The following is a 13,779-nucleotide window of genomic DNA, read 5'->3' as shown; positions in this document are numbered from 1 at the left end:
ATCATAACCAATCCCTATAATACTTCCTTCATCCGGGTACTGCTTCTATACACTTTCCACATATTAAATCATTGAATTAACACATTTATCCCTGAGGTAGGTACAATTTTTATCCTTAGTTAGAGATAAGGAAACCGAGGTAGAGGTGATGTTATATGTGAAGATCATTCATCTATTTGCAGCGGAAACTTGAATCCACTACGCCCTGCTACCTAGGAATATAGAACACCATGACTATTTCCTTATAAAAGTTGAAATTTTTGACTTTTCCATGTATACCCTTAAACCATCTGGTGTTGATGTTTTGAAAGGTGTGAAATAAGAATCCAATTTTATTTTTTCCTTACATAAAACCAGTTGTTCAAGACCCGAGTGCTGGTGAGTTTCTCTTTTACCCACACCGATCACTTTTCTTGCATATGAAGGTCTGGTCCTGAGCACTTTATTTCACTCCACGAGATCAGTGCTCCAAAGCCACACTCTGAAATCTCTTTACATATGCATATTTCTACAGATATTTTATATGTGTCCGTACATACGTATATTTTAGGACACATTTGTGTATTTATACTTACAGTACCTGCTTACTTTTATACCGTGGAATTCTACCTCTTCATAATCTAGAAAAGTCAAAGATTTATTAATAAAATATTCAATATGACATTATCTAGAATATCAGTAATTAACACAACACAAAAACTTGACAATAGGTATTTCTTTTCAGTGAGAGCTATATAATTAGAAAAACTATTTTCCATGAAATATCTAAATAATTAAATATAGGTGACAGAAGATAGATAACAAAATGGTAAGTAGGCCCAGCCAGTGGTGTGGTGGCTAAAGTGACTGACTCACACATGGCCAACAGCATGGTTGGAGTCCAAGACCTGGCAACTTGAAAAACACACCCGGCATGTGTGTGCATTCCCACAATCCCAAGACGCTAATGGAGGAGAAAAGGGATTGCGATGTGGCCATCCCCACAACGGACACTTTCTCTCTCTCTCTCTCTCTCTCTCTCTCTCTCAAGTGAATGCTCCCTGTCGCAACTTTTTTTAATGTAAGAAAATAAAGGCTTAAATATACAGAGAAATTGTATATTAAATATACAGAGAAACTTAAAGAAAATACAATGAAAATGGATTAATTCTAAGCAGTGAGATTTTTTTTATGTAAAATAATCTTGTAATTAGAATAAATTGTATCTTTCTTTTTTTTTTTTTTTTGGAGAGGTTTTCACTATAGGGCGCGTGTGCTTGCCAGACAGACAGAGAGAGACATAGAGACAGAAAGCGAGAAATCACCCCCCAGGGGGGATGGTCACGCCGCAATCCCTTCTCCTCCATTCTCCTCTCGGGATCTTGGGCACGCACGCACACACTCCTGGCGTGAGTTTTAAGCCACCAGGTCCGGGACGCGAACCGCGGTCAACTACGTGGGAGTCCAGCGACATAGCCATTACGCTAACTGCTGGTTCCCAATAAATTGTATCTTTCAGAAAAAATTCTGAACAAGAAGAAAGAGTTATTATATATTCTGTATACACTATTATTATATATTACAATTGTAAAGTGAATGGAGGTGCCTTCCTTGCAGAACCAGATTCCATGTACACTCCGACAGGGAAGGGGCAGGCATGGGAGGAAATGAGGACTCTGGCCCTGCCCAGGCTTGGCCAGAGGAGGCAGCGAGCTGAGAACCTCTCTCTGTGGGCAGCTCTGCAGGAGAAGCTGTGCCATTCCAGCCAGACTCAGGGCTCAGTGTTCTGGTCAGTCATGCCACCCCAGTCACTGCTGTCCATCCTGCTCCTCTGTGTGCTGCTGCTGCAGGCCCAGGGGGGGTACCGTAAGCACGAGACGACCCAGAGTAAGTGACGGGCTGGGATGGGCGGTGGAAGGTGGAGGGGGCGAGGTGGGGCTGCGTGTGGTCTGGGGAGGACCTGGGAGTTGGTGCCTTTCGGCATGTCCAGCTCTGACCACAGTGCAGGGAGGCGCTGGGCCGGCCCAAACCATAGCCCTCCAGCCCCTTACCTGGCCCTGGGAGTGGTGACGGGGGCAGAGGCGGACCTACAGCTTTATTTTTTAAGACTTATTTAATTCATTTATTATTGTTGTTGTTGTTTAAAATTTGATCAGAAAGAGACAGAGAGAGCAAAAGTGAGAAAGCAAGCTGCCTGGTCTGGGACTTGAATTGCCATTGGCCATGTGGGAGTCCAGCGCCCTAACCACCACACCACCTGCTGGCCCCATACATCTCTTTTCTCTGTTCCAAATGCCCAGAGACAAATGGTCCATGCTGTCCTGAAAGTGCACCAGGTCTGAGAAGGAGATGGGAAACAGGATAACTAGTCTGATGTGTGCCCATCTGGGAGCGGTGAACATCAGCGAGGCCACGGGGGCAGGTGCAGGTATAGAAACGGGGGAGTGGACAGAGAAAGGATGTGGGGTTAGCGAAACGTGGGGTGCACAGGCCAGGCTGAAGTGATCACCAGAGGGCCAGGAGGGTGGGAGTGGAAGGGGAGCTAAGAAAGGGGCGGGGAGATTGGAGATAGAGAGAAGAGGAGAGACGGGGCAGGAGGCGGATTATCTCCCTCTCTGGACCCTGTGAACTCCGGAGAGTGGTAGAGGGTTCGGAAGATGTCTCGGGCCTCTGTGAGAAGGTCAGAGTGTAAACTCTATGGGGTGAGATTGTCAAGGCCCCGACTGAAGGGGAGGCAGATCCTGGGTGCAGGAGTATGGAGAGGGTCCAGAAAACCCAGGCATTGACCTCTGCAAGGAAGGTGGGGAGGGGAGAGGGTGAGGACATGGAATTTAAGGCAGTACCTATTCCCCAGGATTGCGTGAAATGCACAGAAGGAGCTCCCTGAAAAATCCAGGCCTATCAGGACAGGGCCCCTGGCTTTGGGCTTTGGAGGAGTTTTAAGCTTGAGAAGGATTTTTAACTAGGGTATCTACTTCCAGTGACCCTGTTCTCACGCCTTTTCAGAATTGCGGCTGCCACCCCCAAAAATCAGGCTCTGTGAGAAGCGGCCCAACTACTATCTGTGCATCCGCCCGTGTGAATCCCACCGAGACTGTCAAGCAAATAACATCTGCTGTACAACCATCTGCGGGAATGTCTGCATGAGCCTCCTGTGAGGGGGAGAGCAGGGGGCTCCCCGGGCCTCCGCACAGAGACTGTCCCCACGTCTGCAGCATGAGGACTTCAAAGCACAGGCAGAGGAATGCAGCCCTCCCCACTGTCTGAACTACCTGTCCCTGTCAAATAAAGCAGAAAGAACACCCAGGGACCGCCACTCTCACTCCCACGGCCTGCGATCACTGTGGCCTGTGCGGCCCCCGCAGGGGCTCCACACTTCTTGGGCCTCGGTCTCTCGTCTCTCTCCCTGGTCATGCATCTCTAACTCTCTCCCTTTGGCCCACTCTCTCCTGCCAACCCCAGTAGCCTCAGCCCCTTGTGGCTCTGCTCACTGGGCCAGCATGCCCAGAAGGAAGGCTCCGTGCAGCAGCTCCACTGTCCAGAAGAGTGCTCCTCACCACGGGGTGGGGGACCAGGGAGAGGACCCAGTTACACACAATGCAGATGGAGGGTCTAGGGAGAGCCCCCAAGGCTGCGTTCCTCTCTTTGGCCTGCATCTGCCCCGCCCCTTTCTCCCCAACCTCCTCAGGAGATTCAGGTTACCATCTCTCTTGTTTTTCTTTTTAAGAATTATTTTATTTAACTTTATTTATTTATTCTAATTTGACCCGAGAGGGACAGAGCGAGAGAGAGAGAGAGAGAGCAAGAGAGAGAAAGGGAGAGGGGAGTGAGAAAGCAAGCCCCCAGGTCTAGAACACAAATCACAGCTGACCACGTGGGAGTCCAGCGCCCTGAACCACCATGCCACCTCTCTTTACAATGACCAGAATGAGTCCCAGGGAAGTCAAGTGACACGCTCAAGGCTGCAGGAGGCTAGAGGCCATGTTCCCTGGACTGCGTTTGGCTCACTTCACCTTTACCTGAGACCAGGGGTGCTAGTGGGTGTCTGCACTGGCCCAGCTCCTGTCCACCACCCACCGGTCTGAGCGCTCTGTGATGGGCCTGAACCGGGTGTCAAGAGCTGAGACGCCCGTGCTTTCCGGTAGCTGATGAGCTCCTGCCTTTCTCAAACCCTCTTCCTATGGAATCATTCTCTTCTGTTTTGATCCAGAGGAATGCCAGGGGTGGGGAATAGGAGTCCATGCTGACATTGCTAAGAATTAGTTGTCACAAGTGGCTGAGTGTGGTCCTTATTCCTACTGTGGTCACTGAAAATTATTGTTATTAATGTTACTATGTCTAGACAGCTATGGCTCTCTAGTTATCATTATGAATGTTACTATGGCTCTCGCCCCAGAGAGAGACAGAGAGGAAGAAAGCACTCCCTGGTGGGCATGGTCATGCCACAATCCCTTCTCCCTTTCCTCCTTCCTTTCAAGATTTTGGGCATGCATGCACACATGCCAATCATTTCTCCAACCTCAGGGTCTGGGACTTGAACCTCATGTTCAGTCACGTGAGATCTAGCTGCCTTAACCACCAGGTCAGAGAACTGGCTCACGTGCGTGGAAATTAATTACTGAAATGCACACTTCCTTCTATTCTTGCTACCGCAGGTCCTCTGGGGTTAGATCCAGAGATGGGTCCCATGTGTCCTACTGGGGCATGGAGTCCAGTGTGCAGGGGGCTCAGGCAGGCTCATGTGCAGAGGCAGGTGAGCGGGCTGTGCTCTAATCAAGTGCTTCCGGGTCATTCAGTGGAGCAGACATCACAGGAGGAAACTTCCTGAATCAGACCAGAGCATCACAGGGCTCTGAGTATTTCTGATTCATCGTCACCTCTTTCAAGTGCTGTCCTTGCATGGGGGCTCTTTAGGGAAGAGATTGTGATCCGCCACCAATGCAGATGTCACTGGAGGTAGGTGACTCTAAGGGCACGGTCTCTCGGGGTATTACTTGGTATTTCTTCAGATAGTCTTACTGACTAAGCATCTTCCCAAGCTATGTTCCAAATACCCCTCTAAGACACATTTTTTTGGTATACTTTTTTAAAAGAATTATTTATTTAATTGTATTTGTTATTATTACTAGTTTTAATTTGACTAGAGAGAGAGAAAGGGAAAGTGAGAAAGCAAGCCACCAGATCTGGTCACATGGGAGTCCAGCGCCTTAACCACTACGCCACCTGCATGCCTCAAAGGCACTATTTATTAAGAGAGGGAAAGTTCCCTGCGCGGGGCCGCGTAGAGAATGACCTCCCCTGTCAGAATCCAGTGTGCTCTACCATTTGGACACACCATTAGGTGCCAGGGGGACCTAGTCCCTCTCCTTGCATGAGTGGACCATGAAGTTGACCAGTGGCCGTTTCCCTGCTTCCTTCCAATAACTGGCACTGTGGCCTGTGCTCCAGAGAGCTCTCTGCACACCGTACTCTACCCCAGGGACAATGTGGTGGGAAGGAGTGCCCACCTGACCATGACTCTGTACTCTCCTCTACGGAAAAATCTCTGTGATCTCATATTATGTGTGTGGGCGGGGGAGAGGACCCCTGGAAGATCTTCAGTTATCAACTCATCAAGAACATATAGCAATTGTAAATACATACGCACCCAACATTGGCACACCCAAATATATTAATATAAAGCGAACATTGCAAGATGCAACAGGAGATACAGATTGCAACACAGTAAAAGTAGGAAATGTAGATAACCACTTTCAGCAGTGGATTGATGATCCATACAGAAAATCATTAAGGGGGACCAGCAGACAGTGGTTACATCACTTGACTCCTACATGGCCAACCACCATTTGAGTCCTGGATCCGGCAGCTTGAAAATCCTCCTGGCACATGTGCGTGTGTGAGCCCAAGATCCCAAGAGAATGGAGGAGGAGGGACTGTGGCATGGCCATCCCCCCTTGGAGTGATTTCTCACTTTCTCTCTCACTGTCTCTGTCTCTGTCTCTCTCTCTCTCCTCTGTCTCTCTCCCTCTGTCGGTCCCTCTCCAGTGAGCACATGCACTCTATAGCAAAACTTCTAAAAATAAAGAAAGAAAAAAGAAAATCATTAAAGTTAGCGTTGCGGGGCCAGCACATGGCATCATGGTTGTGTCTCTGGACTTCCACGTAGTTGACCATAGTTAGAGTTCTAGATCCAGCAGCTTAAAAGTACTCACACTGGGGTTCCGCCCATGCACCTAGTCCAACCGGGTTCTGCCTGGGCTGGCTCCACCGCCACCACCACCTCCAGGCAGCCCGGAGCAGCGCTGCAAGCCTCCGCACCCCTGCGAACGTGGAGCTGCGAGTGGCGTGGAGCATCCAGGCTGTGGCCTATAGCCAGCACTCCAGCCTTGGCCTCAGCGCCTGCCACGCTCTGCCTGCCCAGGCCCTGGCGGCTGAGGACCCTAGGCACCGAACTCCCAAGCATCCGACTGGCTCTGCTGTCTGTGAGTGGATTCACGGAGAAACATGAATGGATAACAACAGAAAATTGTATTGCAACAGTAGGAATCGGCTTCTGGAATCATTTCCTGTCAAATCCTGTATCTGACACTCAATGGCTGTGTGGCCTTGGGCAAGTCACTTAACTTCTCTGTGCCTCAGTTTATGCATCTGCAAAATCTGAATATAGTAGTACTAAACTCATAGGGTCATTGAGAGTATTAGTTGAGACTTGTTAAATATTTGACACAGAGTACATCTGGTATTTAACTGAGTGATTCTGGATACTTTAACGGAGTGTTTCATTGATTTATTTAACACACTTTACATAGCGCTGTCTATATGCTACTTTAAGTGCTTAATACACGGTAACAGATGGCATCCTCACGACCCTGTGAGGAAGTGCTGTTATTGTCCCCACTTTACAAATGAGGAAATTGAGGCCCAGAGAGGATTAGTGACTTACCTGAAGTAAGTGGGAGCTAGGGTTCAGAGCTCAGCTAGGTGTATGTTCTCAATCTCCACATTTAAGGCCTTTTCCAAGCTTTCTTAGCAGACACATCCCTTTCATCGGCGCAAATACCATAAGAGATTGGTTTGTTAAGCTGACACCAGCAATAGAGAAATTAATATAAAGATGGATGAGGGGGCCAGTACGTGGTGTAGTGGTTAAGGCGCTGGACTCCCATATGGTTGACTATAGTTCAAGTCCCAGACCTGGCAACTTGTGTTCTTACTTCTCTCTCTCTCTCTCTGTCTCTGTCTCTGTCTCTCTCTCTCTCTCTCTCTCTCCCTCTACTCTCTCTCCCTCTATCTTTTTCTCTCTGATGAGTGCATGTGCCCTACAGTAAATTTAAATAACAATAATAATAAATAAATAAAAATTAAATAAATAGTTCTTTTTAAAAAAATAAAAGCTGCGGAACCAGCAGTTAGCGTAATGGTTATGTCACTGGACTCCCACGTTGTCGACTGCAGTTCATATCCCGGACCCGGTGGCTTAAAACTCATGCCGGGCGCATGTGCGTGCATGCCCAAGATCCCAAGAGGAGAATGGAGGAGAAGGGATTGCGGCGTGACCATCCCCTCTGGGAGGTGATTTCTCGCTTTCTGTCTCTATGTCTCTCTCTGTCTGTCTGGCGAGCGCACGGGCCCTATAGCGAAAACCTCTCCAAAAATAAATAAATAAATAAAAATAAAAGCTGGGTAAAACTTTGCAAAGGTCATCTTACAATGTTAGAGGAAAATAGACACCTAGGTTCTCCTTCCACTCCCACAATCACCCAGACCTGTGTGTGTGTGTGTGTGTGTGTGTGTGTGTGTTAGAGACAGAGACATTCTTGCAGGCCCTCCGTGTTCTGTCTCCACATTGCCTGTGGCAAGAAGAAAGGGGAGGATTCCAAATTCAGGAACAATGTTCTTTATGTACCCAACTATGGTTTGGGACAGAACCTACTGATCTACCTCAGCCAGAAGGTAAAATGCTGAGCCTTGAAATAGTTCTTGCTCATGACCTGCCCCGGTACAGAGGCTCCACAGCTCCTGGAGGTAAGGAGGAAGAGACACCAGCCAAATAATATCAACACCTCCAACTCCAGCATCTTCAGAGGTAGGTGGAGGTCAGGGTTTGAGACTGGAAGTGTGAACCTGTGAACTCTTTCATTTTTCACTTGCTTGGGTGGGTTCCCTGTCCAAATCATGTTCCCGTGTCATGCCAATACTATTTCTCTATGGAGTAAATTACTGTCATTGTTCAAATGAAGGAACTGAGACAGAGGAAGGTGGCGTGATGGACGTTATGTACCTCTGTGTGCGACATGCTGAGATGGACACAGCATCACTCAGATCCTAATCTCACTGCATGTGCTTAACTTGAATCTATTGAATCCTTGGAAAAGTCATAATGAATTTTTGCATAGAAAAAAAAGTCATGACTTTCCAATGACCCAATATGAAGAACTCCCAGACAAACCCCAAATGAGAGATGTTCAGTTAAAAGGTTGGCTATAGTCTTCAAAAATTTCAATGTCATAAAAGACAAAGAACATTGTTAGATGATTTGATCAGATGGAATACTCAGTGTGGAATGTAACGAAGTTGCTAACTGCACTGATCATGTTAGAGAAGAGCCCTATTGTTAAATACTCATGGAAGTCTTTGGAAATAAGATCCAAATATGCCATTTTTCCAGACTTACCTATTTTAAGATTTTACCCTAATGTTCTCTCCCCCTTCCCCCTCCTATATTTTCTGGACACTTTGAGAATAAATTTTATTTATTATATTAATAAATAGTGTTGTTCCCCAAATAATAGTGTTGTTTGTTTTATTTTAAAGTTAAGGGTGGCTGAGCTGCTACGTACAGTGGTAATGCAAGTGCCCTGCAAGGTTGGAAACCACATGGTGACTGGGTTCTAATCCTCAAGGGTGTCTATGGGGGCACCTAGTATCCAGAGGAGCTGTAGAGTCGAGGGCTGGTGTGACAAGACCCTATTAGGTTGCTCTCCCTCCCTCCCTTTCTCTCTCTCTCATGTGCACATGTGTGTGTGTGCTATCTATCCTTTAAAAAAAAAGTTAAAAGCAGGGACCAGCAGATGGCATAATGGTTACATCACTGGACTTCCACATAGTCGACTGTGATTCAAGTTCCAGACCTGGCAGCTTAAAACTCATGCCAAGTGCATGTACGTGCATGCCCAAAATCCCAAGAGAGAAAGGGAAAAGGGATTGTGGAGAGTCCATCCCCCCAGCAGGTGATTTCTCACTTTCTGTCTCTCTGTCTCTCCCTGTCTCTCCAGCAAGCACACGTGCCCTATAACAAAAACTTCTCTTAAAAAAAAATAGTTATGGGACCAGCAGTTAGCGTAATGGCTATGTCGCTGGACTCTCATGTAGTCAACCACGGTTCGCATCCCGGACCCGGTGGCTTAAAACTCACGCCAGGCACATGTGCGTGCATGTCCAAGATCCCAAGAGGAGAATGGAAGAGAAGGGATTGCGGTGTGGCCATCTCCCCTGGGGGGATGATTTCTCACTTTCTGTCTCTCTGTCTCACTCTGTCTGTCTGGCGAGCGCACGTGCCCTATAGCAAAAAAAAAAAAAAACACCTCTCCAAAAAAAAAATAGTTACAAGCAAGTCATCCCATGGTCCATGTGCCTTAAATTTTATTTTCCTGTTTTACATTTTTTTTATGTATATAAGCACTTTCTCTCTTGACTTCTAGCTGCAACAAGAAGAAACAAAAATCTCCCTGACGATGTATACTCAGACACATGTGGCCAGCAAGAAGCTCTGGGCACCCCTACTCATGCTCACCCTCTGTACAACACTGCTGCCCGTGCTGGGAGAAATGGAGAAAAGACACAACCGTAGGTGTTGAGGCTGAGTCAGGGACCCAGGGAGGAGGGCTGTGCTTGTTCCCAGAGTGAGGGGTATTACGTGTGGCTATCTGATCAGGGCCTGCCTTCCCAGGATCTCCCCTTGGAAAATCTGACGCCTTTGTATGCACAGAGATTCAAGAAATCCCCAAGCTAAGTTCTTTCAATGCTTCTTTTACCAGCCTTGAAAATACCAATGAGTATTTGTTAACTTCTACATGCATTCCATAGCTATAAAAACAGAATATCTCCCAATGTCAGGCTACAGTTGAGGATGTAGCACCAATGTAGAGCTATTATTCTACTTGACCGTCTTGTGCCCCAAATTAATACATGGTACCATACTTTCAAAAAAATTATTTACTTAATTTTATTATTATTATTTTTAATTTGACCAGAGAGAGAGAGATAGAGCAAGCTATCAGGTCCAGGACCCGAACCAAGTTGGCTATGTGGAAGTCCAGCACCTCAATCACCACGCCAACAGGTTCATACAACTCTAGTTTTAGTGACACGATCTTTCAGAATATGAGAGGGTAGAAAAGAGGTATGAGATGGATCCTGAGTGGGACAAAATTGGGGGTCATATGATAAGAAAATGGAATCAACACAGGAGTTAAGAAAATTGAGTAAGAGAGGGGAAAATTTAAGAGAGTGTCTGAGTTATTAAAGCCAAGGTTGGCAAGGGGAATGAAAAGGAAGAGAATGGGGACCAGCAGTTAGCGTAATGGCTATGTCACTGGACTCCCACATAGTCGACCGCGGTTCGTGTCCCGGACTCGGTGACTTAAAACTCATGCTGGGTGCGTGTGCGTGCGTGCCCAAGATCCCGCGAGGAGAACGGAGAAGGGATTGCGGCGTGGCCATCCACCCTGGGGGGTGATTTCTCGCTTTCTGTCTCTCTGTCTCTCTCTGTCTGGCGAGCACACGTGCCCTATACCGAAAAACCTCTCAAAAAAAAAAAAAAAAAAAAAAAAGGAAGAGAATGGATTATTTTCTGAAATAGACATTGTAATGAGGCTAGGCGATACTTCAGTCCTTAACTTTCCTTGCTCTGGAAGTGTAGAATTTATAGGAGGATGCTTGCATGCTGGGTGTACACTGAGTCCTTTCCCTGGGAAGCTCAGAGAAGGCTAAGTGCCTGCAACACTGGAACGACCTTTGGAAACAGAGGTGGCAAAGAGGTCGGTGGAAATGCATTGGTGAGAATTTGAGGAGGCTCAGGAAAGATTTCTCTTAAAAGGCAGATAGGTATCTTGGTGGTGGCTTGGGGCTCAGATTTTAGGAGAACCTGTTAAACTTATGAAGGGCTTTTCTCCCCCTATCTGGCTACAAAGCCTAGTCAACCTCTTACCATTTCATCTCAATTTTAGGGGGTGAGCTATTAGTTGAGGAGTGCTGGGGATATATAGAGGCCAAGGAATGCACTAACAGGTGTTCTAGGAACTTTAGGTGCATAAACAGAAATCACACCTGCTGTTGGACCGACTGCGGAAACATCTGCCGGGACCATAAGGTGAGCCGGGAGATGAGCCCTGGGTGGGTGTTGTCACAGACGCGCACCTTCTCAGACGCTGCTGCTCCTAAAGGGAAGATTGAGGTACCCTAAATCCTAGGCACAAAAACAGCAGAAGACAATCTCCCCCAAACCTGGAAGGCAGTTGACTGGCAAATAAATCAAGCCACGAGCTTGGAGCCCACTGCTTCTTTCACCGAATAATCGATGCTTTAGCTGACCTCTTCATCTTACTCAACAGTTTGCTATTCTCCCAAGTTTCGTCCAGATTTCTACTTACTGCTCCCATTGTCAGACATGGTTCTGCCAAGCCCAAAGTCTCTACCTTTCTTTGTTCGATGACCCAAGGCCCCGTCCATTCAGAAATGGACAGCTCCTCTTGTTACACTGAAGTTTTCCTGTCCCAAAGTCTGGTGGGTATGGATAGTGTCCACCTTGGGGATAAATGCTTATTTCTCAGAGTCCCATAGCCACTGAGCATCTCACCTTTTTTTCCTTACAGAAAGTGTTTGCACAACTGCTGGAACCCTAGCCCAACACCTGTGTGAGCTGGGAGGTGTGTAAGATGCCTCAGAGCAGTAGTGCATGGCTACTTTTAGGAATGCAAACTTATTCTTACTGAGGGCTGAGCAGGAGCAAATCCTAGGCAAATAAACTAGACTAACAGTGGACTTGGTTTTTCTTCACTCTACCCTGTACCCTCGATCACCCTTACTGCAACCCCGATATTGTTTCCATCCATAATGCACTTTTGCTGCTCCATTTCATAACCTTAGAACTGATAGACTAACCTCCTGCACTTCACAGAATAGAACTTCATATCTTACATACCATTTAAGTGTGAGGAATTGGCAAGCAGCCTTTTCACTCCTTTCATTCAATTTCTTTTAGAGGTTTTTGCCTTAGGGTGTGTGCACTTGCTGGAGAGAGAGACAGAGACAGTGAGAGAGAGAGAGTGAGAAATCCCACCCCAAGGGAGACGGCCATACCACAATCTCTTCTCCTCCATTCTCCTCCCAGGATCTTGGGCACACACACACACTCACCAGGTGTGATTCTCAAGCCACTGAGTCCGGGACTTGAACCTCAGTTCTCTGTTAAGGAACCCAGTGATATAACCAGTACGCCATCTGCTGGCCCCTTCATTCAGATTTTTAGGAAACAGGACTTTGGTAAATGGGTTTTTCTTGGAAATACAGGTTAATAATTCTAAAACTACATAACTACAAGGTTAAACCAATAAATAAATAAGGGTAGAGGATAGGAGCCAGTTTCTCACTATCAGGAAAACAGAACATGCAAATAAGCTCACTCAGCAGCCCCAGGCTCCAGGCTGCACACAGCCTGGGCTGACCTCTGGATCCCTAGCCATCAGGCCAGCACCGATGGGCACAGCCTTCAGGTGAACACTCTGAGCCTCCAAGAGAACAACAAAATGGCGGTAGTGAATCCTTGCCTAAAATTAATCTCCTATTGAAGAAAAGCTCAGGACCTAATGACTTCATGGTAAATTTTACTAATTTTTTTCAAAAGAACTAATAGCCATGATTCTCAAAATATTCCCAAAATATGGAAGAACAGGGACTGCTTCCAAATTCATTTTATGAGGCCAGTATTCCCTTAGTACACGGGCCAGACAAGGGCACTACAAGAAAAGAAAATCATAGTTCAATATCCCTGATTAACATAGATGCAAGAATGCTCAACAAAATCCCAGCAAACTGAATTCAGCAATGCGTTAAAAAGATGATTCTTGGGACCAGTAGTTAGCGTAATGGCTATGTCGCTGGACTCCCATGTAGTCGACCACGGTTCAAGTCCCTAGACTCAGTGGCTTAAACTCACACTGGACGCATGTGCATGTGTACCCAAGATCCCGAGAGGAGAATGGAGAAGGGATTGCGGTTGTGGCCATCCCCCTGGGGGATGATTTCTTGTTTTCTGTCTCTCGGCCTCTCGCTGTCTTTCTGGCTAGTACACACACCCTATAGAAAAAAACCTCCCCCCCAAAAAAGATGATTCTCCAAGGCCAGCAGGTGGCATAGTGGTTAAGTGTTGGGTCCCACATGGTTGACTGTGGTTTGAGTCCCAGACTCTGGCTTGAAACTCACACCAGGCATGTGTGTATGCATGCCCAAAATTCTGAGAGGAGAATGAAGGAGAAGGGATCGCAGTGTGGCCATCCCCCTGAGGGATGATCTCTTGCTTTTTGTTTCTTTGGAAAACTCATGTGCCCTATGGCAAAAATCATTTAAAAAAATAAATTAAAAAGGAGGATGATCACCATGATAAAATGGGGTTTATCCCAGTGATACAAGGGTACAACATATGTCATCAATAAATATGTTACACTATTAACAAGATAAAGGAGAAAACCCAAAGATCATCTCAATCAACGCAGAGAAAGCCGTATTCAGGGTGTAGCCTGA

General features: G+C 46.7%; 2 protein-coding genes across 4 annotated transcripts; both read left to right on the top strand.

Annotated features, from left to right (window-relative positions):
* Nucleotides 1-1,650: 1,650 nt before the first annotated feature.
* Nucleotides 1,651-3,314, top strand: WFDC10A (WAP four-disulfide core domain 10A). The gene is made up of 2 exons (XM_006154496.2): nucleotides 1,651-1,866; nucleotides 2,986-3,314. The coding sequence occupies exons 1-2, from the start codon at nucleotides 1,776-1,778 to the stop codon at nucleotides 3,135-3,137; spliced, it is 243 nt and encodes an 80-aa protein (XP_006154558.1). The 5' UTR covers nucleotides 1,651-1,775; the 3' UTR covers nucleotides 3,138-3,314.
* A 4,506-nt stretch (nucleotides 3,315-7,820) lies between these two features.
* WFDC11 (WAP four-disulfide core domain 11) lies at nucleotides 7,821-12,015 on the top strand. Of its 3 annotated transcripts, none has more exons than XM_006154497.1 (5): nucleotides 7,821-8,065; nucleotides 9,681-9,825; nucleotides 9,929-9,991; nucleotides 11,208-11,350; nucleotides 11,853-12,015. In XM_006154497.1, the coding sequence occupies exons 2-5, from the start codon at nucleotides 9,714-9,716 to the stop codon at nucleotides 11,880-11,882; spliced, it is 348 nt and encodes a 115-aa protein (XP_006154559.1). In that variant the 5' UTR covers nucleotides 7,821-8,065; nucleotides 9,681-9,713; the 3' UTR covers nucleotides 11,883-12,015. The 3 variants fall into 3 exon arrangements, with proteins under 3 accessions (XP_006154559.1, XP_014445640.1, XP_006154560.1); XM_014590154.1 differs by having other exon boundaries at nucleotides 9,914-9,991; XM_006154498.1 differs by lacking the exon at nucleotides 9,929-9,991.
* The last annotated feature ends 1,764 nt before the right edge of the window (nucleotides 12,016-13,779 follow it).

The sequence above is a fragment of the Tupaia chinensis genome, unplaced genomic scaffold, assembly GCF_000334495.1.
Source record: "Tupaia chinensis unplaced genomic scaffold, TupChi_1.0 Scaffold000411_1, whole genome shotgun sequence".
NCBI lineage: Eukaryota > Metazoa > Chordata > Mammalia > Scandentia > Tupaiidae > Tupaia > Tupaia belangeri.
The sequence above is the reverse complement of the archived record's forward strand: the minus strand, read 5'-3'. Positions and strand labels throughout refer to the sequence as shown.

Excerpts from the sequence above, each read along its gene's own strand:
- WFDC11 (XM_014590154.1), top strand. The coding sequence starts at position 9,714 with ATGTATACTCAGACACATGTGGCCAGCAAGAAGCTCTGGGCACCCCTA. Across the intron at positions 9,826-9,913 it reads AATGGAGAAAAGACACAACC|GGCCTGCCTTCCCAGGATCT; the intron begins GTAGGTGTTGAG and ends CTATCTGATCAG. Across the intron at positions 9,992-11,207 it reads TCAAGAAATCCCCAAGCTAA|GGGGTGAGCTATTAGTTGAG; the intron begins GTTCTTTCAATG and ends TCTCAATTTTAG.
- WFDC10A (XM_006154496.2), top strand. The coding sequence starts at position 1,776 with ATGCCACCCCAGTCACTGCTGTCCATCCTGCTCCTCTGTGTGCTGCTG. Across the intron at positions 1,867-2,985 it reads TAAGCACGAGACGACCCAGA|AATTGCGGCTGCCACCCCCA; the intron begins GTAAGTGACGGG and ends ACGCCTTTTCAG.